At 38.3% G+C, this 27,983-nt stretch overlaps 1 protein-coding gene across 1 annotated transcript; it reads left to right on the top strand.

Annotated features, from left to right (window-relative positions):
* The first annotated feature begins 1,654 nt into the window (after window positions 1-1,654).
* Window positions 1,655-27,042, top strand: LHX8 (LIM homeobox 8). Its single transcript, XM_065928325.1, has 9 exons — window positions 1,655-1,883; window positions 3,858-3,944; window positions 4,299-4,460; window positions 8,314-8,435; window positions 10,494-10,714; window positions 11,230-11,333; window positions 15,930-16,025; window positions 22,256-22,439; window positions 26,800-27,042. The coding sequence occupies exons 1-9, from the start codon at window positions 1,710-1,712 to the stop codon at window positions 26,874-26,876; spliced, it is 1,227 nt and encodes a 408-aa protein (XP_065784397.1). The 5' UTR covers window positions 1,655-1,709; the 3' UTR covers window positions 26,877-27,042.
* The last annotated feature ends 941 nt before the right edge of the window (window positions 27,043-27,983 follow it).

The following is a 27,983-nucleotide window of genomic DNA, read 5'->3' as shown; positions in this document are numbered from 1 at the left end:
CCGGATGGTAACCAAACAGTACCCCAGATTTATTTTGCAGACCCTTAACAAATAGAGACTGTAACTAAATCGCCGAATTGGGTCTTTATTTTTAATTCCACTTTCAGTTCTGCTCTATACACGGCCTGATAGTCAACATTCTGCATGACTCTCCATTTAGAAGAACTATATCGAGATTGATGCTATTACATGGAAAATGCATTATGTGGATTTTTTCCAAAAACACTAATTTTGGCACTTGATGAAAAACACAAGTTTTTCTGTTCTCCAAGCACAAGTTAGCTTTTCGAGAAGTTGGTCCACTCCAAGCCTTCAATTCTGTCCCCTTCCCCCGCACCTCCGTAAATTTAAACTAGAGCTCCCAGAGAGGACCGGCAGGGGGATAGCTAATATTAACGTGGGCGCAGCTTCACGTAAAGAAAACAATGGCTGGCGTTAGGAAAATACTCTAGAGACCCTCCTGTTTATGGGAGAAAAATGTAATAGAGGAAAAACTAAATTTGCAGTCGATGCTCGGTCCCAGGCTGTTACATGGGCTCATTTTATCACCGGCAAGTCTATCTCTGCCCATTGTCCTCCCGCTAGCTTGCTGCTGACGAGTCTGGGTGGGAACGCCTCTATCTTCCTCTTCTAGATAATAAGGCAAGGAGATAATATTATAAATATATATTTTATTGAAGCAACGTTATATGATTTTGTTAAAGGCCTTTAAGAAACAGAAACACTTAGATACTCATATTAATTACTGTTTCAGAGGCTTGCTTTATTTCGTTCCTTAAAAAGGGGAAATTAGAAATAAAAAATGTTAGTCTTATCAAATTCCTCTTTATACACTACATAATGAAGTAAAATTTATGCCATAAAGAGTTATTTAAACAAACACACCCTCCAATTCTAATCAAAATTACCAGTATTCTGAGGACCACCCCCCTAAATCCCTAGCCAAAATTTGAGGCAGAAGCTGGAGGTTTCCAGGGCTTCAGTGTTGCCTAGGATGAGATGAAAGAGCAATACTTTGTCTTTCCTGTAGCCTTGATTTCAAATCTAGTAGCAAAGCTTTTGTGCTGCTCAGATGTTTCTTCTTTATCTTAATGAGAAAACTTTTCGCAAAGGGAGTGCGAACCTCTAGATAACTCAGCCTCCAGGCTGCCAGGGAGCCGTCGCGGTCCAGGGCTAGACAGGAGAGCGGCTCGTTTCAGGAGAATGACTAAAACATTCGAGTCACCCAGACCTCCGCTTCCCCTTCAGCTTGCTGCAGAAAGAGATGTAACCTGAATCTTTGTTTAGGTTTTGGTTAGGGAGTGAGAATTAAAAAGCCACGGCAGATGCAGAGAGCAGATTTTTTTGAAAGGCAAAGTTAACAGGCCATTCCTTTTTTTTTTTTTTTTCTTCTTTAATACTAAATCTGGAGTAAGTTGGCTTGTCCTGATAACGATCTTAACTTGTAAGGAAGGCGGGTGTTTCTGAAGGAGGTGAGGCTATTCCTCCTGGAAAAGACTTTCACCCCACACCCTCTTCCCTCCCTCCATGTAAGGTTCCACCCTCTGGAAAACAAAACTTTTTTCCCCCCTTTTCCTAGAGGGGCAGAGCTCAATGAAGTTGGGGAAAGAGTCTTAGGAACAGTCCATCGGAGTGGTTACGGTCACAGCGGCCTCTTTGGACGAAGACTTGTAGCCTTCCTACCCTTGTTGGCGTGTCAGCTTTCATTAATGCACTGGGGCGGGGGAGGGGGCCAGATCGACAGACACCGACAGCCTCTGACCCTCTGGAGTTGGTATGTGATAAGCAGCCCTAGCAGTGCCATGTATTGGAAAAGCGATCAGATGTTTGTGTGTAAACTAGAAGAAAAGGACGTGCCGGAGCTGGCAGTTCCCCTTGAGAAGGTGAGCGACCCGACGCCCGGCCAGACCAGCTGAATCGCAGTTTCCTTGAAACGCGAACTGTCTGGGCTCCTAAACGAGGTTCAGACATTACCTGTAACAGTCTCATCTTCAAACCCAGCAAAATTTTTTTATTATTATTACGTAGTGGCTTTAGGCAGTAATCATTGCCTCCCCTCCCCACAAGCTCACTTAACCTGAGGCATGGAGACGGTAATTTGGGAGACGAAGCCTCGAGCCTAAGGCGATGTGAGTCGTGCTTTTGTTGTGTTTGCAGCGGCGATCGGGAGGTCGGGAGAGCGCGTCGGGAGGTTCGGGCGGCTGGGGGCGGGGGTACGTGGGGAGGGACGGAGCGGAGGAGAGGCTTCTCTGTCCGGCAGCGGGCGGACGCTTGCCCGCCCTAAGGAGCTCCTCCGGCCGCAGGGCGATCCTCGCTGCCGCGGTCGCACAGCGAAACAAAAGCAGACGGAGCTCCAGGAAGACCTTTGGGATCGCAGGGAGGGCTTGAGGGCCATTTTACTTAAAAAAAAAAAAAAGAAAGAAACAAACCCTAGGGCTCTCGAGTCGCACCGTTCCTAGAGCAGATAGCGGGGAACTGACAAACTCTCACCTCGCTCTGGAGGCAGGAGCGTTTACTCACAAACGCGGGGTATGTCGCGTTTTAGGTTTGAAAATCATCTGCAGCCTGTTTGAGCGCCTCCACGGCCCCGCACTGGGCGCCACTGACTTTGTCTTCGCCCGAATGCTTGCGGGGAACGCACGGGAACTCCGGGGGCTCCTGCCTAAGCTCTGTGTCTGCGAGGATGCGGCCTCCGAGCTGCGGCGCTGGGTCCCGGCTGACAGCCCGGGGGTGGGGTCGGGGGGACTCAGGGCTTCGGACAGCATCTCGCTGGATGCTGTCAGAGGGAAGAGGGAGGCGAGGAGAGAACTACAGAAGTGTGCGCCGCTCGAGTTCCATGACACCACCCCCCCCCCCCCCAAGCTAGCGTTTCCGTAAACGAAGGCAGAAAAAGCCCAGAGCGACTGCGTTTTCGTTTAAGAACAAAACTCCTGCAAAGGCTTGGAAACACTTGAGTAATGCGCGTTGTTGCTTTAAAACATTTTGACCGAGGCTGTGTGAGTTGTTTTTTTAATGACACAAATTAAATTCAGCTGGATATTTTCCATTATTCGACCCGCTTTTTGCGCTGGTTAAAAATAATCCTTTGGTAACTCAAATGTTGACTTACCGAGCAATAAGTGGCAATTTACACCTTAAAGAAACGAGTATAAATCACTCGCAGCTCTAATTGCTGTAAGTTTACGAAAGAGCTGCTGGCTCGGTTTAATCTGAAGCATTTTCATTCAAATTGTCATCGGAACAAACACCAGGCTTCTTAAATCCCGCTGTAATTAGCTTTCAAGTATCCTATTAAACCTCTTCACCTTTCGGGCTATCCAACTCAAAAAGCTCCCATTTAAAAATATATATGTCTCTCTCTTTTAATTGAGGCTATTAAAGAAATCAAGTTTCTACCCCCACCCCCTCCTCAAATCCTCTTTTCTTCTCTCCTACTCCACCCCACCCCCCATGCACCCCCTTTAGCCCAGTGATCCCCGCTCCGCGGTGATTGACGTCTAGAAAGAAAATGCTTTGTGCGGGGATGATTGTTATTAACTCGTTACCCCTGGCAGGGGGGCGGGGAACCGGCGTGCTCCGGTGAGCGCTGGGGACCCGTAGCCCGGAGAGCGCGGCGGCGCGCCGGGCGAGCCCCCGGGAGCTGCCGTGGCCGCCTCGCTGCGCCTTAGGGCTGCGCCGCCGTCCGCTCGCCCGCAGCGCGCGGGCCCGGGCGCCCAGACGGCTGCCTGCGCGGCCGGGCGCGCCGGGGCCTTCATTAGTTCGTCCCGCGTGCCGAGAAGCTGAAGCTCCGGGCTGCACGTGCCGACTCTGAACTTTCGTCTCTGTTCCTCCCCACTTCCCGGCTCTCACCTCCTCAGTGCCAGGGTCTCATGTCGGAGGAGTGCGGGCGGCCTGCAGCCCTGGCGGCTGGGAGGACTCGGAAAGGCGCCGGGGAAGAGGGGCTGGTGAGTGGGTAGGGCCCGGGGTGCTGGCCGTGGAGCGGCGGCCCAGAACGGAGGGCTGCTGTCCCAGAGTTCCTTCCCGGGCTCAACTCGAGGAGCCGGTGGAGGGGGAGGGATCTGGGGCGGGCTGGGCAGAGCCGTCAGGCTCCCCAGGACTTTGAGGTCCGGGGTCTGCAGCCCCGGCGACTGCGCCGTGGGAGCTTGGGCCCCGGGGAGGGCGAGGAGCGGGACTTCAGGAGCTGGGGGTGGCTGGGGGAAGGGAGGGGAGGCGGCGAGGGAGCCCCCGCGGGTCTGCGGGATGGGGAGAGGAGGAGGGGTCTAGAACCGCCTGAGACCGCGCCTCGTGGCTTCCTGCAGGTGAGCCCCGAGGGAGTGGGGGACGAGGACTCGTGCTCCTCCTCGGCCCCGCTGTCCCCGTCGTCCTCGCCCCGGTCCATGGCCTCGGGCTCCGTCTGCCCTCCTGGCAAGTGTGTGTGCAGCAGCTGCGGCCTGGAGATCGTGGACAAGTACCTTCTCAAGGTAGGGCGCAGCCGCGAGGCCCAAGGCGAGCGCGGTTCCCGGGGGAGCCCTGGGGAAGGAGAGAAGTTTATTTTCCGCTTCTTTTCCACTCAAGTTCTCGCTCGAGGTTGTAGACTTTCTTAGCACAACCGCCCAGTCAAGAACAACTCATAAGGTGAGAAAAAGTGGGAGAAGAAATCTTAGAATACCCCCTGTTGTTGCAAAACTGCTTGTGCGTGTGGTCTCGGGTTGCCGATACCCGGGTGAATGCACTGGAGTCAGCCACCTACTTCTAGAGGAACGGAAGTGGGAAAATCCTTACCTATTCTGGAAAGTGGGTCCTACCTAATTGTTTTTACCGAGCCTCGGGTTGTAACCCGCAGTAACACCCAGGCGTTTGCCTACTTCTGAGGGTTCCACGTTTGTGTATGTTGACCGATTTTCCCTTTTCAGTGTCTCCTTTGCTGAGAACCACTGTGAAGTGCTTTAAAGTCTTTCCTAGACAGATATTTTTTTATAGTCTTATGTTTATTTACACCAACCTGAGGCTTTTCCAAAATAAAATTCATACTACCATTTAAATAAAAACCATTTTCAATATCTTCCTCCTCTTATTAAGGTTTAATACTTCAGGGCCACCCAGTGATTTTTTTTTTTTTTTTTTTTTAACGTAGTCTCCAGTGCTTAGGAGGGCAGTGGAAATTGATGTGAAGTTAGACAAAACAAAAAGAAAGAAAAATGCCTAGGATGAAGTGCTTCAAGTGGTGGTTTGAGAGTTGACTGTCTGTCTTAATTTGTTTTACTTCTCTCAAGATATTGTGGGGGAGTTTTGGAGTACAAATTCTGGCAGGCCAGTTATCCATGTCATTGCATGAAGGGTCATAGTCCCCTGTGTTTTAATCCTAATATCATGGAATTTCAACTTCAATAGTTTTTTTAAACCACTATTTAAAATAATGATCTCTCCTACACTAAATTAGTAGCAACCAGTTCACTTTCTATTCTCCCCACCACCCCCCACCTAGGTTCTCAAAAGAATTCATTATGTAGAACATGAATTCAAAAAGCAAGTTTGTGAATTTCTTTAAATTTCTGCCTCAGCATACAAAGCTGCTTCATCTGGGAAGTTGGAATGATACCCTGTAGATATAGCTAAGATAAAGTACCAAAAGGCATTTTGGTGAAAACTGTTTGAAAAGTAACTAAGTTACTTAATTAGTGGTTGATTCTTAAGCCTGGCAAGTTAGCATTGCTTTCTCTTTAAATCTGCATTCTTAAGATTCCCATTTCAGTGTTTCTAGACCTGAACCTCTTTGAATATTTCAAAACCATCTTTTGAATCAAAACTAGCTGCTTCCTTTCTTGAGCCCTCTCAGGAATTAGCTGTATCTTTCAGAATATTTCTGAATGGATGTGTAATGGATCCACTTCATATTAGAGAGGAAAAGGAAAAAAGCTTAAAGTGACTCTTAACATATCCTCTGAAATAGATAATTGTTTCTAGCATTCATCTCTTATATGTTAACATATGTTTATATATCAGATATATATTTGTATAAAATAATCTAAATTATCTAAATGAGTTTTTTTTAAAGCTTTCCTTTGTAATAGGACTGGAGTCCTCTCAATGAAGTCTTCTACATAGTCTTAATTTACCCTTTAGTATATGTACAAGAAAGTATGCATAAGTACATATTAGTAGACATGCAAGAAAACTGTCTTCCTATCATATAGGAAACTAACAAAAGTTTGACACTTTATGATTATATAAAAACTCTTTTGAGTTCTCAACTCCCTCACCACCACCATTTTGAGTACATATTCTTTCAGATAAGTTTGAATTCAGTTCAAGTCACTGGTGAAAAAATAGTTGTTAAATAGAATATTTGAGGATGTAACTGTTTAATATAGAGAAACACTGTATCATGAGGCAAGTAAAATGGAGTTAGAACAAAAATGTGAGAGGAGTTAGATGCCTCTATTGCTCCATGTGATACTTCAGTGCCCTGTCGTTTGAGTGATTTTTTTTTTTTTTTTTTCTGAATTGATCCTATGTATACATACAGAGACTGGATGAATGCTAGCTATCAGGAAAGGTTTATAGTTTCCAGAATTTTTTTCTGTTCACCTTATTTTCCTCTCTGGAAAAGAAAAAGAAGATGAGGGAGGTTTTTGTTTTGTTTTTTTAGTAAACTTTGAGGAAAGGTGGCAGACCAGGAATTACATCTGGCTTTAGGGAACTAGAGAATGACCATGACTCTGCCCTGAAGACTGCATCTATCCTGGCTTTAAAAAAAAAAAAAAGAGCCTGGATAAGATCAAAATGCAGAAGGCCTTAAACAGTGGAATACTAATGGAAGCCTGTACTTTTCAACTTTAATTTAATTGGACCCATTTGAGGGGAAAAAAGAATAGAAAATGCATCTCTCTATCCAGGACAGTGATCACCATTGTTAATTTTTAAAATTTTGGTTTCCTCAGATTTTTTTCCGGCTGTTTTCCATTGCTATTTTCCCTATTTTCTTGTATGGTGAGCATGTTCTTTTATAGAAAAACCAAAACTTAAAATTTCACTAAAATCATCAGTGGTTTGGAAAGAGGCACGTAACTAACTAGAAGCCAGTGAAACTTTCTTCTTCAGCTTCACAGTACCTTTTATATTTCATGTCACAGTAAAGCAAGTTGAACAGTAGTGCTAACATGATAGAATCATTGGACAAGATAGTCTTTATTATGAAATAGTGTAGCAAAAGCTATATTTCAAGTTTTCCCATTTTTTCCAATTTCCTAATTTGTATATTAGGTATCAGATCCATTTGTACAATGTAACTGCTGTTTTTGCATTATCGCTGTTCTTTTAAATGAAATTTAATTAAGCTAAATCCAGTTCTTGTGCCCATTTAACAGGGCAAACTTTAGGAGCTTGCATTATAGGTAAATTCAGTTCAGTACACATTTTCATTCCTGAAGGCTAAAGCTAAAGGTATGCAGCTTATAGTATGATGGCAACAGTTTAAGGTCAGGGTTTGTGTGATTTGTCCACTGATCTGACAGTATTTCATGCCCCTATTTACAATGTAAAGTGCTATGATTTATTAAAGCATTTTATAAAATAAAATGTCTTACTAAGTATAAATGGCAAACAATACTTGTGTGCCTTTTTAGAACCACTTATAATAGATTTACTTTTTCCTTTAATGACCAGATCATTAAAGTAGGGTTACCAGGGCTTTATGTTTTGGTGATTTAATGTTAGGTGGGAGCCAGGCCTCCTGCCATATCAACATCTAAATCTACCTTAACAGTGTCTGTTTTATTAGAGAAATGAATTGCCTGGCTTCTTTACAAGGGTAAGTATTTATCTCACAAAGCTTTTTGTCCATTTTCTTTTTCACTGTAACTAGTGAGCAGTTTACCATTATTTGGCTAAAAAGTAGATTGAGAAGGTATGTGGCTTGAATTCTTTAGTTGCAGTGTTATGATGGGAAGAACTTGGTCAAGGAAAAATTATAAAACCAATATGTAGGACTTAAAGTGACCACAATTTTCCCTATGTTCATAGATGTTGATTTAAAAAAAAAAAGCAGAATGGATGTTTGATTTAAAAAAAAAACTTGAATTTTTCAAAATTATATTTAAAAAAATAAACAGGAAGTGTAGAATATGCTGTTGTGAATTTTCTGGCTGAAATCTAAAAAACAGTATATCTAGATCGTATTTATGTAGATGATACCTCTTAGATGGAAACATTCAGAGCGTGTCTTAAAATATTAAGGGGCTAGCTTTTAAAATTGCCTGATACAGAAAACCAATGAAGGATGCTCTCAAGCGTGGTATTAGAATGGCTTCTCACTTGGCCCCTCTCTCTTCCCAGGTGAACGACCTGTGCTGGCATGTCCGGTGTCTGTCCTGCAGCGTCTGCAGGACCTCCTTAGGAAGGCACACAAGCTGTTACATTAAAGACAAAGACATTTTCTGCAAACTTGATTATTTCAGGTACACTGAAGCTTCTTTTGTTTTTTTAGTAAGTAGGTACACCCAGACATTATTTACGCAAAGAGAATTTTGTAAATAGGGTTACTAGTCCAGTTTTATTTACTGAAGCCCACTTTTTCTTGTACAACAGATTTCGAAATGAGAATGGTTCATGTTTTCGAGGTAAATTGGATTAAAACAAAATTAGCATATGTATATGTTTTAGGAACCCAGTATATAAAAATTAACTTTGAATAATTTTTTCTACCTTGGCAAATGAAAGTTTTAGGTATTATGAACAGGGAAGCTTCTTTGCTGTGCAGGGAGATAAAGTATGAAATATAAGGTGACTTATAGCAATGCTCTTTGTTCAGGCAGAGTAGTAAGACAAAATGAAGTAATTATAGGGGGAAAAAATCAAAGTGTTGTGGAGCTTTTACCAGTTTATTATAGGATGACCCCCTGTAATATACCTATAAAATGCCAGCAGTTTGAAAACTGTGATAAACCATATTATTCAGAAGAATTGACCATTCCAGTATCAGAACTACACCAAGTCTAATTATATAACCTGCCTAAAAATTCTATTTCTTTTGTCTGTTCTTTGATATTTATTTTGTGCAATTATATTTGCCTAGGGTATTAAATGTAACATTTTCTCTGCCTGGTCTCTTTATAATCATTTAAATGGAAAATTTCCTCAAGGATAGAATTCAATTCTTAATGGATAGCTATCTCAAAATTGAAGTCATCCTTAAGCATGACTTTTTAAAATTATCACCTTTTTCCTTTATTTGTATTTCCAAAGGAAGAAGAATGTTCATTGTGAAATTGGAAAGTTAATACTACATAATGAAGTTTATAATACTAATCATGTTGTTTATACTCAATTTCAAAAACTGATTTAAGAGTTTAGTGATTGATTTGAATAAAATTGGTAGGCAAGTTAAAGCACTTCACGAAACCCAGAGTCCTTTATTTTATAAAATCATAGGATTTTATAATTACCCAAATCATATATTTCTCATCAGGTTTACTTTCTATTTCCTCAAAAACAGTAGCAATTTGCCTCCTCTTTCACATAGGGTATGCTAATCTTAATTTTTTTTTTTTTTTTGGTAATGTAAAGCTGCTTGAAATGTTTGTTTTCAGAGACTTTTTACAAGTCTAGTTCTTCAGGATTTTTTTAATACCTTGTATTTTACTATATTCAGAAATTGATTTTTATGATTCAGATTAACTTAAAAACTAGCAATACCTCTAAAGATATGTTAATGACTAGACACAGACACATATACTTTTCTAGTTTAATGTGGATATGCCAGGCTATGACTGCAGTTGTGGTAGAAGATATGACAGAGTGTCACAAGGACTGAGAGAAAAAACAAATCTTTACATGTGGCATTTTGTTAAGATTAATGTGCATTTAATGTCCAGAAATGTGTCTAAAAGTTTTAGGTAATATTTCTCCTCCTCTTGTGGATGGTAATGCAAGAGCTTGTTTACCAAAGGAAGCATTTCTGAGTTTTCCTTCCTCACGCATCAGAGTGAACAATTTCTGTTCTATTCATTCTTTGATAATGTCTATTTTAAATGTTTTAACTTTTTAAAAAATTTTAAAGCATTTTCTAATTGTCTCAACTTGGCTTTAAGACATCATTATTTATATCTTCAATGGTATGGCTTTGTACTTTTAGTTTTTTCAGTCTGGAGTGTGTGTGTGTGTGTTATGTTGAGTCTCTAGATAATTTATAAATGTCCTGATATTTGTTACAAGAAGGATATTGAAACTCATATTTCATTTATTTTAAAAGAAAAAATGTTATCCTCCTTTAGAATAACAATGAGAAGTTTTTGTTTTATAAACAAGTTTGAATTATGATCCCATCTCAAGTCTTGCTGCTGCTTACCATATTGACTTTTAAAAAATAATTGATTCCTGTTTCATTTTCAAAAGATTTAAATACTTGGGTTAATCCAATGAGTAATATAATGTGTTAGTTTAATCCTAGACTGATGAATATCTCACCAAGCATTAACTCTTCACCCTCCGCACACCCCCCCTCCCCATTTATGTAGAAGGTATGGAACTCGCTGCTCTCGCTGTGGGAGGCATATCCATTCTACTGACTGGGTCCGGAGGGCCAAGGGGAATGTCTATCATTTGGCGTGCTTTGCCTGCTTTTCTTGCAAAAGACAACTTTCCACGGGAGAGGAGTTTGCTTTAGTGGAAGAGAAAGTCCTCTGCAGAGTGCATTATGACTGCATGCTGGATAATTTAAAAAGAGAAGTGGAAAATGGTAAATATATACTTAAAATACTTTTGAATCTTTTGGGACAGTGAACACAGGGATAAAAATGATTTTTTCCTAAGGTCGTCTTAAAGCATCATTTTGTGCAGAGTAATTGTGGTGAAACTCATTAAGCCCTCTACTGTTAGTGATGGTCTCCATCTGTTTATTTATAAGAAAAGCCATGGCATATGTATTTGCCTTGTGCCATATTCTCAGGAAGCAGCCTTGAGTTTAGGGTTCTGTTTTGCTTTTTGTAACCAGTTGTTTCCTTGTGTTTGCCTTTTTAAGGATGAGCCTTAGATGTTCACTTCCAACTTGGTGCACTTTTGACTAAATATATAAGCCTACAAATGAAATGTTGTTTCTACATTATGTTTCTAGTGTGTTCTAAATCTTAAGGGATTTGGCAAACTAGAAGATGTATACAGTTTCATACCAAGCCAAGAGCTGCAAGAAACCTATTATTGTATGACTGCTCCCATTTGAGTTACCAACACATTTGGTGTGTTTTTTAAATGCAGGTAATGGGATTAGTGTTGAAGGCGCCCTCCTTACAGAGCAAGATGTTAATCATCCAAAACCAGCAAAAAGAGCTCGGACCAGCTTTACAGCAGATCAGCTCCAGGTAGACATGACAATGAATTTGAGTTTTTGAAGCCCCTTTCCACCAAAAAAAAGAAAAAACCCCTATAAAAAAAAAAATACTGAAACTAACAAAAGCCAAACAAAAAGCAATGTCTATGCTGTCTTAAGACATTTTTATTTTTTCAAAAAAGTTAGTCTGTGCTTTTTGTGCAAACTGACTTGTTGAGTGTATAAAAACATTGCCCTGAATATTGTTTATCAATATTCCAAGAGTCGTGGTATGATGTGAACTTGTCCTGCAAGTTTGTCTCCCTGATGTCTGTTAACGTTAACATCAAGGTGCAAACAAATGTTGCTCTGTCCTTACTTCCTGAAAAAATTACTTTAACCCAGGTATTTATGTTACTACATGCAATTTTAGTAAAGACAGAACATTTTGGGACACTTAACAGAAAGAGATATTCAGTATGTGGGTCTGTGGGACTCTGATGTGTTCATCTTTTTAACAAACTGCATTGAGTCTTTTAATAGACAAGATTGTGCATTTTCTGAGTAGGAAGGAATTGAAAATGCCTTACCATAAGTAGAAATCTACTGATTGACTGCAATCAAGTAGACCTTTCCTTGTTTTTAAAGGGGGTAGAGGGGGTAATTCTATAATTTGATGCTAAAGTTTGATTATGTTCCCTGAAAATGGAGGGATTATTTTCAACTTAGTTGCCCTAAATATAACTGTCATAACTTCTGTTTTTATAGTCAGGAAAATAATGAAATAATTACTCTTTCCTTTTTATTTAAGTCTGTACACACAGTGATTATTTCTGGCATTTTTTTTTTTTTCAGATAAATCATTTTCTAAAAGATTAGTGTGACTGAAGTGTTTGCTTTATGTTAGGGTGAGGTAACATTTATTGAGCACCTACCATGTATGTATGGCTAGGTGCTTTACACACAGTATCCGTCTTAGCTCAGACTTTAGAAGATATTTATACAATGTTAATAAATGAGTGAAGGTAACTTTTTGAAAAATCACTGATAGTATTCTAATACTTGTCAGTATTTAAGATGAATGCAGTAAAAGAGAAAATATTTGTTTTGACAATGATTAAGAAAGAAGCCTTGATATGACATAAATATCCCAAAGGACCTTAATGTCACTGAGAAAGCAACCTAGCTTTAAAGTCTAGATCCGTTCTTAAAATAAATTCCAGAAAATAATTTTTGATTCCTTACTTCAGGCATCGACTACATAGTAAGTAGAAAATGGAAGGTAAGGCAGCTGAAAGAAATATCTGTTTGAAGCTTGTTTTTCTGGGTGCCTCATTTGGTTATCATGAAAATCATGTAAAGCCCCAGGTTAGGGGATATGTGTACCTGTGGGAGACCTGGTAGCAAAATACCCAGTACCTAAAAGGTGTCTGACTTAAAATATAATCTCTAATATAAATATGTTCTGTGTATATCTGTGTATAAAGTGGGCTGTTTCCGTGAAATACTGGCCATAATTTTAATAGTCATAAGACTGATAACTTTAATTCGATATAAAAATTTATTAGTAAAAGGGTAACTGAAAATTTGAAGCAACTTTTAGGTAGATATGTACAATCTCATCTGGAAAGTATAGATACTAATTAAATAGAAAGGGAATAATATTTGTGGAGGTCTTTCTTTAGTCCTATGCCAGATAACTTCCTGTATTTTCTTCTTTCATCTCTTAAAATTCATCCAAAAACTGCAGGGACTCCCCCAAGGCAGACAACCAAGGAATTGGCAAAGAGATTTGGACCCTACTTCCCAAACTTCTGGTCTTTTAATTTTCCTTGGCCTCCCAGGAGACCTTGAGTAGAACTGTGCCTCACCAAGACTCCATTTAACGGCTGTGGCAGCTAAAACAAGAGTGAGATTCTGAACCTTGAAGATGGCTTTATAGTTTTAAATTGCAAATGTGCATAAAAACTCCTTAAGCCATGCATTATTATATGAAAATGTGATCTGAATCATGAGTTTTTTAAAATTTATACCAAAATCATAGGTTTTTAAAAATGAAAGCAGAAATTATATTCTTTCTAAGCACGTTCTCATTTATTCAGTGTTTATTAGCATCTGTCTATGCCAGGAATGACTGAAACAATGAGGCATAATCTTGTCCTCAGGTGTTCCTTGTTGCTTAGGTATCTAGAATAAGTTGAATCATTATACTTTACTAGAAGCTTTAAAAATCAGGCCATGTACCTCATTGTTAAGTTGTCCTACTTTTCAGAAAGCTAATTATTTAAGTAGTGCTTAAATTTAGCAAAACAATAAAATATAGGTGATCAGTAAGTCAAGACTATTCATACAGTACCTACCTTGTTTGTACTTAGAAGGGTTAAAGTATGAGGAACAAACTTCCCAAATTCTTTAGAAAATTACGAGAAGAAAAAAATAGTTTAACACTTACAAAATAGACTCTTCTGTGTTGGCAAAACGATTTCAAATGTTGTCTCATTTGTATAAATTGTATTGTAAAAATTCCTGCCAATATTATGGTTTGCTTATTGTAGTTGGAAGAACTTGCTCAATGATTATTCATGTTAAACACGCCAGGGCTAGCACCTACTTGAATCTACTTTCAGATTAAGTTGGTCAGCTGCTACTATGCAGACTCGACATTTTTGGTAGACTTGCTGGCTTTAAAATGATGTGTCTACAGAGGCTAGATCCTTGACCATTTTTAAATAGCTCAGAAGAGGAATAGGGTAGATTTTTGGCATCATTAGTGACTGGAGAGCAATGAAACCAAGTCAAAATTAAAGGATTCTTTTGTGAGACAAAACACTGATGAATACATCTTACTTTTCCGTTAGCATGTTCCAGTTTTAAGCCATCAGTGTTGATTTAAGTTTTCCTTTATTCCTTAATGAGAAATTGCTTTAGTAAATGTAATTTGGTTCCATTATTAAACTTGTGAATTTGAAATGCATTTGTGAAGAGCATATGTTTTTTGTTTTATAAATTATCCATTATGACATTACAAATGAATATCTGTTCAGCTTTTCTCCTTGAAAAATTAAAAAAACAAAGACAGTAATTTGTTCATTCTTTTTTTCTCTTTGGGATGTTACATGCTCAACTACATATAAGCACAACTATTTGCATATGAAGATATTAAAGTAACACATTTGGAGTAGGAGAGGAAGAATGAAGCGATCTGGGCATGATAATAAACTTTTAGGCTGTTTCTGCCCATTTTTAAAAGCAAGAGTGCACGTGCTAGTTTACAGCAACTATGTGGACAAGTATATTGGCCTGGAATCCAGGAATGCCTTATTCTGGAAGAGTCCCTATCAGTGAGAACTTAACTGAAAAAAATACATAATTTTTAAACCTCATAAGGTTTCCCAGGACAACATTGGTCTTTTTCTCCACACTATCTTCAGATTTTCTGCACATTGTGGAGGTTCATTCAGTTAATCTGGGCATTATCTCCAGATATAATGGATAAGACATTCCCTTTGCCCTCCAGAAACTCACTTTCTCCTATGAAGAGTTCAACTTGCTAGCACATTAGCTAGCTACCTGGTGACAAGTGCAGTGGCAGAAGATGGTATTATTTGAGGAACATAGTAGAGGATGCAGTTAATCTTGACTGTTGGAAATGGTGTCAGGGTCAGCAGGACTTTAGGTTAGGTAGATTTCGCCCATCCCACGCCCAGGACATGCACAATCATTTGGATGCTAGGCTCCACTCTCTCATTCTTATAATATTTTCTTTATATTTTATACTTCCCTCTATTGACTTTTAAGTAATAAAATTCAAATATCTTGCTTGATTCCCATCACTTCCTTTTCTGAAGGAATCCAAAGCTCTTTGCTTGTGCTTTTATTCTGGAACTCCTCTTCCTCCTCCTCCTCCACTCCGTGCATCTCAGTTTAGCTTGTATTGTTGTTAATTATTGGCATGCATGTATTTTTCTCCCAGGAAGCTGAGGCCAGGTTCCAATCCAAAGGTTCACATCAGAATCACCTGGGGGCTTTTCAGTCTATGAATGTTTAGATCTCAGGAAATTCTTATGCAATAGACTGATGAGTGTCTCTCTTTTAAGGTCCCAGATGTTCCTTTGCATAGAACAAGTGTCGAAATAATGAATGATGGAGTCATTGCAATTAAGTGGAGTGCAGTCTGTTGCACTGTCTACTATTTTCATACTAAGACAAATTGATGTAGGAGCCTTGAACCTGTTTAGTTGAGTAGAAGTCAAAGATATTATTTTTATATTTTTAAAAATTGTTTAATGATAGTAATTTTTAACAAAATGGAAAAAATAGTAAATGGGTTATACTATTATGCATTTTTTGTGGGTTGTAAGAATGGAAGAAAAGGTGAGCTTATTTTTAACAGCATAGTTGAGAGACAAGTTTTTATGTTGAAATTGATTTTTTTAAAGATTTCAACATAGCAACTTGTGCATCTTTTTTACATAATATGCATTCTTTTTATTGATATATACTTCTCTGTATTGATTTTCAAGTAGTAAAATACAAGTACTCCATTTTCTTGTGCATGCCTTATCTCTCCTGTCATCAAAATTCAGAAGATTGAGCTTCTCATTTTTAGCTATTTACTATTTACTACCTACATTTTTTAAAAAAACAGGTTATGCAAGCACAGTTTGCTCAGGACAACAACCCAGATGCACAGACTCTCCAGAAACTGGCAGAAAGGACAGGCTTGAGCAGACGTGTGATACAGGTGACTATTTTAAAGGTTAATCAAGAGATACTAAAACTTCTATTCTAGGTTTTTATAAGTGTACATTCTCTGTGTGTGTGTGTGTGTAGAAATGTCAAAGCATTAGCTTCTCCTTTTATATCTCTTCACATTCTAAATCAGTTTTTTAAAAAGCCTGACAATTAATTAGCCTGCTTGATCTAGGCTACCATTTGTTAGACAGCTCTTTGCAGAAATTACTTCATTCATTGCTCAGAGCAAGCCTAAGCTCCTAAGGCTAAAAAGACAACTATGGTTTGAAGCTAGATCTGCTTCTGAAGCCAGAATTGTTTCTACTTTTCTATGATTGTGGATGTGGATATGTGCAGGGGGTGGGCAGTGCTGATGACCTTTATTAAAGATCCAGGTAGAAGGAATGATGTAAACAAAAGTAGGGAAGGATAAGTTAGAGCAAATTTGTTGGAAGATAAAATTTATGTTTGCAAATTGTGGGAAATAGAATTTTTTGAGCTGAACTTGGAGAGGCCTGTGAATATCAAGTTTGCTTCTGAGCAGGAGAAAACCATGATATGTATTTTTAGGAAAAAAGGACTGGTAACAGTACATAGGAAGACTTAGAGTTGGGAGAGGCTACATGGACATTGACAGATTAGGTGTGATGCCCAGCAAAATAATGATTTTTCAAAAAGAGATTTAGGTGGTGGTCTCAAACTCATTCTGAAGCATTTTATCGACTGAACACTAATGGCAGGCACTGGATGCAAGAGAGACAAGGAAAAAGACCTGGACACTGTAATGGTGAAGCAGAGAGACATCAAAGATGACTTATATTTGAAGTCAAAGTATCCATGGAAATGGTGTTACTGACAGGAATATTAAAGGTTGTTTAAAATGTGGGTTCAGCAGTTGGGAGGGAGATGAATTCCTTTCCAGCTCTGATTATCAGGCAATGATGGTGGCAGTTGAGCATGTAAACTGGTATTTTAAAGGATGAAACACCATTTCCATGGATACACTTCCCTGATGGCTCAGAAAGTAAAGAATCCACCTGCAGTGCGGGAGACCTGAGTTCAATGCCTGGGTTGGGAAGATCCCCTGGAGAAGGGAATGGCTACCCACTCCAGTATTCTGGCCTGGAGAATTCCATGGACAGGGCCTGGCAGCCTACAGTCCATGGGATCACAAAGAGTTGGACACAACTGAGCAACTTTTACAAAGGATGAACAAGATTCATGAAATTAGATCCTTTATAGAGAGATTGTGGACAGTAAAAGCTAAAGAATGAACTTTATGGAGCGAGCTGTTTGAACTGGACCATCACAGCCAGAACCAAGGAATGAGTCTAGTGTAGAAGCATCATGGAGACCCAAGGGCTGAGGTGGATTCAAGATGGAGGTGGTCATCTGTGTCAGGATCTTATATTTCCCTTTGATTAGGGAAATGGAAAACAATTTTAGGTTAAAAAGGTACAATGGAGTAATGATGCAAGTGACTGGCTTGAATCAAGATGAAGTTCAGTGGGGGGAAACAGTTAAGTCTAACACTGCACTATAATGTTTTATTTCTTAAATTGGCTGGTGGGTAAACAGGTGTTTATTCTTCAGTTTATTTCTAGTAAGCCTGAAGTATTTCATAATTAAAAGATCATTTATTCCAAAAAGTCAGTGGGAGAGACCTGACGATACCTCAGCTTCTCTGAAGACCTAGATTTGCAGTGGATTTGGTTAAGTGCAGTGTAATGAGGCTGGCTGAGGAGGCAAGTCCCATGAGCTCAGTACATTCAGATGTCCAGGGCATTGTGTTTGTCTGAGAGTGCCAGATTCTAGAAAGGGTCTAACAAGGAACTAATGTGAAAAGAGTGCTTCCTTTAGAGGAAGATTAAGGTCATGAAAGTCTGGAAATCGTGTGCTGTTATTAACAGCAACAGGGATATTTATCTGGAGAAAAGATCCAGAGATGGTAAGGGAAGGAAGAGTATGAACAGAGGTGTCTTTAAATGGTTATGAATGGTGGCAGGATCGTGTCTCTGCTAGGGAATGTAGGAGAAAAACAGATTTCACTCACAGTGAAGAATTTTCTCAGTATGTAAGCCTACAAAATTGGCAACGGCTACCGTTGAGCACTACTGATAAAGAAACTGCCTGCCCGTGCTGGAGACATGGGTTCAATCCCTGGGTCAGGAAGATCCCCTAATGGAGGCATGGCAACCCACTCCAGTATTCTTGCCTGGAGAATCCTATGGACAGAGGAGGCTGGCAGGCTACAGTCCGTGGAGTCACATAGAGTCAGGCATGACTGAGCAACTTAGCACATACCATTGAGGTGGTGAGTTTCCTTTATCTGGAAGTAAAACTTCCTTTGTTGAGGTAGGTCCAACTCAATGGTCTGAGAGGGTCCTCGTAATCTAAGACTCTATACATTCAGTGACAGTGATTGCTATAGCTAACTCAGATTGATGGTTATTATGTTTTAGACTATTTTGAAGTTGGAAGCAAAGGAAAATGGAGGATTTTCTGAGAGCTTTCTTTATTGTCTGAAGAAGTAAGAGCCCCAGACAGACATCTCTCATATAATTTCCAGGTATTTAGGTCACCGGTATTATGAGCAAGTTAACTACATATGCAAGCCCTAGAACTTGGAGAATATATTGTTGGGTGGTGGCTTTTAATATATAAGAGTTAAATTTACATATTTTGATAAGATGGCAAAGGAGTACTAACAACTCAAATATATAGTCCTTCACAGTATTTTTGAAGGATTAATTACTGTGAACTCAAATAGTAGTCAGAACCTCTTTGCCCAGCTACTCCTAGCATTGAGCAAACATTAGAAATGTTAAAGAAAAGAGATTTAGTAGGCCTTGATTCTTATATGCAAACTAGGTTACCCAAATATCAGGTGGAAATACTGGTCGTATACAGGATATAAGTTCAGGTCTCACCTTTACTAGCTAAAGTCTGCATGAAAGTGAAAATTGTTAGTTGCTCAGTCGTGTGTGGCTCTTTAAGACCCCGTGAACTGTACCCCGCCAGGTTCTTCTGTCCGTGGAGTTCTCCAGGCAAGAATACTGGAGTGGGTAGCTATTTCCTTCTCCAGGGGATCTTCCCAATCCAGATAACAAACCTGGATCTCCTGCACTGCAGGCAGATTCTTAACCATCTGAACCTTCTCCAGGGAAGCCCTGAAAGTCTGCATAATGAGACAGTGTAACAGAGCAGATCATCACTGAGTTGAAATCACAGAACAGAGATGGGTGATGTTATTTTTAACACTGTACATCCAGATATAATCACTGCTCACATATCCTTTCACAAAGTTGAATTATGAATTGTATATCTTACAGAAACATGACAAAACATTGCTATTTCACCCAGTGTGCTTGGAGTTCTCTTTCCATATTAAAATATACATCCTTTGTATTGCTATATAATTTATTTAGTTTATTTCGAACTTTTTTGCATCATAAAAATGCTACAATGAAGAACATTGTGTATATACTTTGTGCATTTGTTCAGTGGTGTCTATAGGATAAATTTCTAGAAGTGAGATGATTGAATCAAAAGATAAAAAGATTATAAGAGCCTTTGACTGATAGTATAAAATTCACCTTGCAGAAAGTTCATAATCAATTTATTCTCCCAGAATCTACATACGAAATTTACCTTTCCTCAATGTGGATAAATCCTATAAACTATCATTCTTTTACATCCTTTCCAATTGCCAGTAAGAAAATATCATTGTTTTTATTTATCTTTCTTTTATTATCAATAAACCTTAATATGTTTACTTATATTGTGATTAAAAAATTGTATTTTTTAGCTGATTTTTTATATTGGGTTATTTCTTTTCTCTTTATCTTACTGATTTTTATTGTTTATCATGTTAAACTTTCATAGTTCATGAATTGCCTTTTCATTTATTTTTTCCACATAGAAATTTTACATTGTTTTGTATTCAAATCTCTTCATATTTTTTTTCTGATAGCTTTGGCCTTTTTCTTGCTTCACCTAGAGAAATATATCAACATTGGCTTTTGTTTTGATAAACATTCATGGTCCCAATTATTTATATCTAAACCCTTATTTATTTGTAATGGACTTTTGGTTATATGTTGTAAAGTTGAGATTTTTCTTTTTTTTTCCCCCTAAATGATTAGTTAGCTTTCTCTAATCGATTCTATGCCAGCTCTAATTTCCCAGTCATTTAAAATTACATCTTTTTCATACATTAAATTCTTTTATTTGGCCCTTTGGGTTTTCTAAGAGATTGATCTAATGCACTAGTCTTTTCTTTTACAGAATGTCTATGTGACCTGCTTTCAGCTTATGTATTTTCCAATTCACAACTCAGATTTTTGAAAAATATGTTACTTAGAAATTTTAACTCTGTGAGAGGTTTGCAAAGCAAGAGGAGATTTTAAGTCAGTAAGGACAATCAAAAGGACTTGTATTTCATTCCTCAAGCTAGATAGTCCTCATGTCAGAAGTTTTCTGATGCCTGAAATCTTAAGCTTTGTTTAAATGTGCAAGTTACATGACACTTTGTGTTTTCAAACCTCTCTTTGCTTAATTGCCTGATGATTTTTTTCTAGGAGGTATTTGAATTACATTAAGGTAGTTATTCTACTGTTAACATCAGGCTCGCTTCATATTTATTTCCAAAGTCTGAAATTTTTTTTTAAAAACTGCATATTTTCCATCTAATATCTAATTTATTGGAGGCATAAGATACCTTGAAGAAACCCTGGGAATCGTAGTGCCATGTGTTTTGGGTTAATGTAGTTCTCTGGGGTGCCTGTCCTCTGGGCAGTGTCAGGGGAAAAGGCAGGTGGCAGCTGTCCCCGGTTAAAAGTTGGAGAATGTGTGAGTGTGTCTTCTTGGCTGGCTGGGTGACGGCAGTGGTTCCTGTTGTTCAGGAGCCTGTAAAGGGAACTGTGACTGAAGACTTGGGATGAAGCCTCTGTATAGATACCTGAGTCACGCTAGTGCTCCAGAACAGGGGTGATGAGGCTGTGACTACATCATTTTCCTTGATACGTGCCTAAGCTTGTTCCCGAAATACTCCTTAGATGCTACCCCTCAGCCACCTGCTCAGACTTCTTTTCCTTTGGTTTTAACCCCTTGAGTTTATACCTCTGTTTATGAGTCCCGAGGATAACAAGGTATGCCTTTTTAAGTCAGGCCAACTTTTTAATAAATCTTTTTTTTGTTCAGCCCTCTGTTCCACATTTTTCAGCCCTGATTCCCTAGAGCCGTCAACTAACTGCTTGCCAGTCCTGGGCAGAGACGCATGCCCCTGACCTTCTCCCTTGATCCTCAAATGTTCTTATCCTAATTTCCTTATAAAGTTTTTAATCCCTCTACTTCTCTATCTTCTTACGACAGAGTTGTTTGGAGTGACAGCAAGTAAATGCTGTAATATTTTAATAGAGGAACACTCTGTAGGCAGGTTTTATCTAAGAGGAGGAAGTCACAAGCAGGTAGCTTAGTTCCTGGAAGCATCCTGGGTGGTCTCGACTTGTTCACCCTGGCCTGCATATGAAATTCTGCTTAACCCAGAGCTTGCTTCCTTTATTTCTGTGATGGAGTGGACAACAAGGTGCTTAGCTCTTTACGTTTGGTGAGCTGTTTCACCAGTGGATGTGTTTGTATTTTATTCTACTTAAATATTGCTAGTTGTTTCCTACTGTAAGCCTGACTTTAACCTGCTTCTTAGAGAATAGCTTCTGTATTTACTAAGAGAAATTGAACTCAGCAGGTTACCAAGAGACTGGAATAACTGAATCAAGAGGTTTGTAGAAAGCCTTAAATTCTCAGTGGGGATTTTAATCATTTGAAAATGGATTTCAAATAAGTCTAGCAGGTGTCTGAGAATACAGTGAGTAGTGTATTTTTTTTAAAAAAATTTCTGATGAAAGGGTTTTTCTTTTTGTCCCAAATGTCAGTAGGAGAACCAAGGAAACTTTTCTGGAATTTTGAATCCCCTCCCCCATTTTTATTTTGGAAAATGCTGGCTTATTATAGAACCAGTTTTAAGTTAAATCATCAGATAATTATTATTTGGGCAAAGAAAATGTCTGTTGATAACTGTGCAAAATGATTTCTCTTGTGTCTACAGAACTCTTTTTTAAAGAAAGCTGCTTTAGATTTATGCTGTGCTTATATGATAAAGTTGCATCCTTTGTTGTATTGAATTGGTGTTTTACTCAGCTGCGATGTGACATAGCTCCTGTTGCTTTTCTCCTCTCTCAGGTATGGTTTCAGAACTGTAGAGCTCGCCACAAGAAGCACGTCAGCCCTAACCACTCCTCCTCTGCCCCAGTCACAGCAGTGCCGCCCTCCAGACTGTCTCCACCCATGTTAGAAGAAATGGCTTACTCCGCCTACGTGCCCCAAGATGGGACGATGCTAACTGCACTGCATAGTTATATGGATGGTAGGTATCCTAACATTTAACAGCCGCCTTTCAAGCCATCACTCATACCTTCTAGTATTATATTATTAATAGGATTCACACTTTGCAATATTACCTCAGTAGTAGATGAAAAATACTGTGGGAGAGGGATGAAGTAGGAAGAAGAACTATCCAACCTTCTTACTTCTGTGGTAGCCTTTTAAGGGGCATGCATCGCACTCACTTTACAGCTAAAATACAGATATTCATAATGACTCATAGATAGTGCTTGATTTTTACTTAGAAAAAACATTCTTTTTGTTTTGACCTGATAAACATTTGAATAATTTATTTTCCTATGGTCAGAAATAGTATTCACCCTCAGATTTTTAGATTGAGGTTTACTGAATTTTGTTAAAGAAACTTTTTTATTGAAGCAAAACCTACATATAGAAAAGTACACACATAAGTATTCAACTTGATGAATTAATAAAATCAACATATCTATGTAAATACTACCCAGAGGAAGTAGTAGGATATAATTAGCACCTCAGAGGCTTCTTTTATGACCCCTCCCAGTCATAAGGAAGAGGAAGTTCTCTTCCTCCAAAGTAACATTGCCTTGACTTCTAAAATCATGTTCTGGTTTTGCCTGTTGTTGAGCTTTATATAAATCAAACCTTGCAGAATGTATTCTGTGTCTCACTTCTTTCAACTCTGTTTGTGAGATTCCTTTGTATTGTTGCAAGAATCAGTGATTTGTTTCATTGTTATACAAAATTCCACTGTAGGATACCATTATCCACTTAGGGTTGGTAGGCACTCATTTTATTTCCGGTTTGGGCTTTTATATATATGATGCTGTGGGCCTCATTGTACACACCTTTTGGTGCACATTAATTCACAGTTTTATTTAGTATATATATGCTAAGAGTAGCATGTAGGGTCCTGGCTACACATATGTTCAATCTTAGTTGATTCTGCCAAAAAGTTTCTGATACTGGTTGAACCAATACACACTCTGACCAGCAGACCGTGAGAGTTCAAGGTGCTCTACATCCTCTCCAGCACTTGATGCAGTGTGACCTCTTAATTTAGCCAGCTTAGAGGTTGTATAGTGCTATCTCATTATTTCCGTTTGCTTTTCCCTCATCACTGATGAGCCTGAGTATTTTTTCTTTGGGCGTTTGTGTATTGTTTTTTTGTGAAGTACCTGTTCATGTCTTTTGCTTGTTGGTCTGTTGGCTTATCTGTTTTGTTTTTCCTTGATTTGTGCTAACTTTGGCTGTGTATTGCATATAGATACGTTTTTTCATGGTTATATGTATTCTCTTAAGGGTATGTTTTATGGAGCACAAGTTCCTAATTTTAATGTAATCATCATTTTTTTTTCCTTCATGAGGAATGCTTTTTTTATGACCTGTTCAAGGAATTGTTCCTACTCAAAGATAATGAAGGTATTCCTCCTATCTCTTCAGTTTCTCAGTCGTGTCTGACTCTTAGTGACCACATGGACTGCAGCACACCAGGTTTCCCTGTCCATCACCAACTCCCAGAGCTTGCTCAAATTCATGTCCATTGAGTCAGTGATACCATCCAACCATCTCATCCTCTGTCATCCCCTTCTCTTCCTGCTTTCAATCTTTCCCTGCATCAGGGTCTTTTCCAGTGAGTCAGTTCTGTGCATCAGGTAACCAAAGTATTGGAGCTTCAGCTTCAGCATCAATCCTTCTAATGAATATTCAGGACTGATTTACTTTAGGATTGACTGGTTTGATCTCCTTGCTGTCCAAGGGACTCTCAAGAGTCTTCTCTAACACCACAGTGCGAAAGCATCAATCCTTTGGTGCTCAGCTTTCTTTATGGTCCAATTCTCACATCCATACATAACTACTGGAGAAACCATAGCTTTGACCAAATGGGCCTTTGTCATATATTCCTCCTATGGTATCTTCTACAAACTTCACTAACCATGTTTTACCTTGACATTTAGATTTACAGTTCATCTAGAATTGAAGTTTATATGTAGTGTAAAATAAGGACAAAGTCTTTGTTTATGAAAGTACCAATTTCCCAGCTGATTTTCTGTGCTACATTTGTCATAAATCAAGTGTCCGTATAATTTATATGTCAATTTCTGTACCCTTAGGAGAGCCTAGAGGGCTACTGTCCATGGGGTCACAAAGGGTTGGGTGTGACTGAAGGGATTTAGCACGTACTATTCTGTTTTATTGGTCTATTTGTTTCTGTATCAATACCTAATTGTTTTACTAGTGCTGGATATATAATTCTTGATGTCCAGTAATACATGTTATCCTATTTTGTTGTTTAAGTTTGTATCGCTTATTCTTGACCCTTTGTGTTCCCATATTTTTTCCACCAAGAAAAGAGAAAACAATTGAGATTTTGATATAATCTATTAAATCAGTTTGTAGGAAACCACCATCTTAATAATATTGTCTTCCAAACCATGATCTTAGTATGTCTTTCTGTTTGTTTAGATCACCTTCAAATGCTCTCTTATATTCTGGAGTTTTCTGTTTAGGAATCTTGCACATCTTTTGTTAGGTTTTTTTATAGGTTTTTGTTTTGATGTAGTTAATTGTAAATGGCTTTTCCTTTATATGTGGAAATCTAGGTTGATTTCCACAGCTATTTTCTTTCAGCACGTTGACAATATGAATAAAATAGTTTTCTTCCATTGTCTCTGTTATTTAGAATATAGTTAATTGACTTGATACCACTTATTGTTGAAGTCAGCTGTTGGTCTCATGCTTCCTCCTTTAAAAGTGAATGTCCTTTTCCCCCAGCTTTTCTCTTTGTGCTTGGTTTTAAGTTTTATAGAATGTGCCTAGATATGCTTCTTGAATATGAAAGTTTGATGTATTTGCTTATACAAACTTTCTGTGTCTTCAAATATTATTTCTGTTATTACTGAAGTCCGTATTTTCTAGCCTTTTGATCTTCCATGTTCTGGACTAGATATTTTCTTCTGACCTGTATTCCAATTCACTAATTCTCTCTCTGTATATGCTGTAAAACTCACTTGCTGAGGTCTTAATTTCAGTTATTGTTTTCAGTTTTTAGAATTTCCATTTCATTCTTTTATATAGTTTTTATTTCTATACCAAAATTATCTATCTTATCACTTTATTCCTTAATAAAATTGTTATACTAATTATAGTTATTTTAAAGTTCATACCTGACAACTCCAATATCAGGATATTTTGCCAATCTATTCTATTGTTTTTTCCTCTTTGTTTTTAATCAAGTCATGTCTTATTTGCCTTGTTACTTTTTTATTGCACTTCAGATGTGAGGTATGAAAACTGGAAATAATTTGAAGCTCTGGATGGGATATTTTCCACCAGAGAGAATTTAGTTTTGCCATTGGCAGGGAGTTAGGTCAGGGGAAGAGCGACTTAATCCAATCAGACATCAGTTCTCACAAAGGCTGGCATGTTTCTGGGTCACCACTTCTTGGCAGTAGCCTTTTGGGATACCCCCCAAAGCTTGTGTTTTGTTTTGCGTCTGTTGTTTTTAATGAGGGCTTCTCTTTGGTGGTACCTGGTCCTTCATATTTGTTCCCCACCACCCAAAGTCTAACTCCTGAAAACTCTGCTAAACTTCTCAGCCTCCTAGACCCTCATTTTCTTTTAAAATTGTTATTACACTTGTGAAGGATAAGTAGCCTCATTTTATTTCCTTCCTTCTCTGGGACTTGACTTTGCGAACTCTCACTGCCTTGGTATATTTCAGATACCTTCAAACAGCTTTTTAAAAATTTTGTCTAGCTTTCTTAGTTGCTCTTAGAAGGACGTTTGGTTTGAAGCAGCAGAGTCTTTGCTGAGAGTGAAAAGTTCATTTTAAGGTTTGGCTAAAGTAAAAATCAGAGCCTGTATCATTGTTGCCATTTACCTACACTAGGATTAAAATTGTGTGTGTTCACATGAATGACTGTCATGTTACCTGAGTCAAATGTGTTTTCATGTATGTTTAGGAAAGAGGCAGTTAAACATTCATAAATGGGAATTTGGGGCAGGAGTCACCCTATAGAGGAAACTTCGTATAAAATTTAGCAAAATTTCTATAGACAAAGGTTTTGTGTTTCTGGCTGCAGGGTAAAGTGCAGTGAATGGGGTATGGATGGAGGACTTTAAAGTGGCAAAAGCTTGAGGCCCAAAATAGATTTTGGAGTAAACCATTCCTGGATTCTCATAATACTATACTCACTATGCTGAATAAGTTAATGCTCTGATGAAGTCAGTGGAATGAGTATAGCTTGGTGCCCTCAGCTATAATCAGTAGTGAGAGGACTTGAATTGAATTGTTTTTTGTTTGTTTTTAAGTCAGTTTTATTTACCGTACAAAACTGATCCACAAATTTCTTTCTATTTTGTAGCTCATTCACCAACAACTCTTGGACTCCAGCCCTTGTTACCCCATTCAATGACACAACTGCCAATAAGTCATACCTAATTCCTTTTTTCAGGGATAGAAATGATTAAGAATATAAACTTGTCATTTGTTATGTATAAAATACCATTGAAAATATATTAATGTTAATTTCTTATTTAACACCCAAAGCATTTCCAACATCACTTTGCTGCCCAGGTATGTATCTCTAGTTGGCCTGCAAGACACTTTTATTGATTTCTTCATTTTTTGTAAAACTTATGTTTACAAGAAGAAAACAAATCAAAACTTTTTTTTGTATTGTATGAAAATAGTTCACTCGAGTGTGTATCTGTTAATTTATTTGTCATCAAAAGAGCACTTTGCCTAAAAGAAAGGACTGACAAGTGTGCAAAATGTTTACAATCCTTTGTGAAATTGTAGTTTATCATTAGTTTGTATCTGTAAGTTATTGTTATAAATATTACCTGTATTTTTTGTTATATACAACTTTATACTTTGAAGCTTGTATCTGTGAATTTGCAATTGAAATTTATTTTGCCAATGTTTTCTGAATGAACTGAATAAAGCTTCTGTTGTAGCATGCCATGCAAACACATTATTGTGTTTGTGGTTGATGAACTATGGCTGTAAATAACACTATAGTTTAATAAGCCCACCATTCTAAGTTCATTAAACATTTTTCATTCTTGTGAAAGTTTCAACCAATTTATCCTTTTTGTGTGTGTATTTTCAGCAGTAAGTTGACTTTAGCCTCTTACACATATAATAAGAACTTTTAATTTTAAAAGTCATTTTGTTTTGAGATTTGTTATGAGTACATTTTAATAGAAAACTTATTTGTAGATGATTGCTCTTACTCAAGAAAAGAACACATGAAAATATCTCATTTGGCAAATTGTCTCTTTTGAACTAGTTAATAAAATTAATGTGAAAGAAAAGGCAGAGTGCTTTTCAAAATGACCTTTTGGGGTGTCCCAAGCCAGAAATGAAATGTGGGCTGTTAGAATGTGTTTCTTAAGGGTTGAAAAAGGAGGACAAGAAATATTTGGAGTTTGTGATCAATGCTTCTAGAGCAGAGACTCTTTACTTTTTCTTCCTAGTGAACCCTCTTTAGGGATTGTGATTGAGAGCTGAAATCTAAACCTCAGGACTTTATCCTATGTAGCA

The sequence above is a fragment of the Muntiacus reevesi genome, chromosome 1 (genome assembly GCF_963930625.1).
Source record: "Muntiacus reevesi chromosome 1, mMunRee1.1, whole genome shotgun sequence".
In the NCBI taxonomy this organism is placed as follows: Eukaryota; Metazoa; Chordata; class Mammalia; order Artiodactyla; family Cervidae; genus Muntiacus; species Muntiacus reevesi.
This window is presented reverse-complemented; position numbering and strand designations above follow the sequence as displayed.

Coding starts and splice junctions, on each gene's coding strand:
- LHX8 (XM_065928325.1), top strand. CDS start 1,710: ATGCACTGGGGCGGGGGAGGGGGCCAGATCGACAGACACCGACAGCCT. Junction 10,715..11,229: donor AAAAAGAGAAGTGGAAAATG/GTAAATATATAC, acceptor TTTTAAATGCAG/GTAATGGGATTAGTGTTGAA. Junction 11,334..15,929: donor TTACAGCAGATCAGCTCCAG/GTAGACATGACA, acceptor TTAAAAAAACAG/GTTATGCAAGCACAGTTTGC.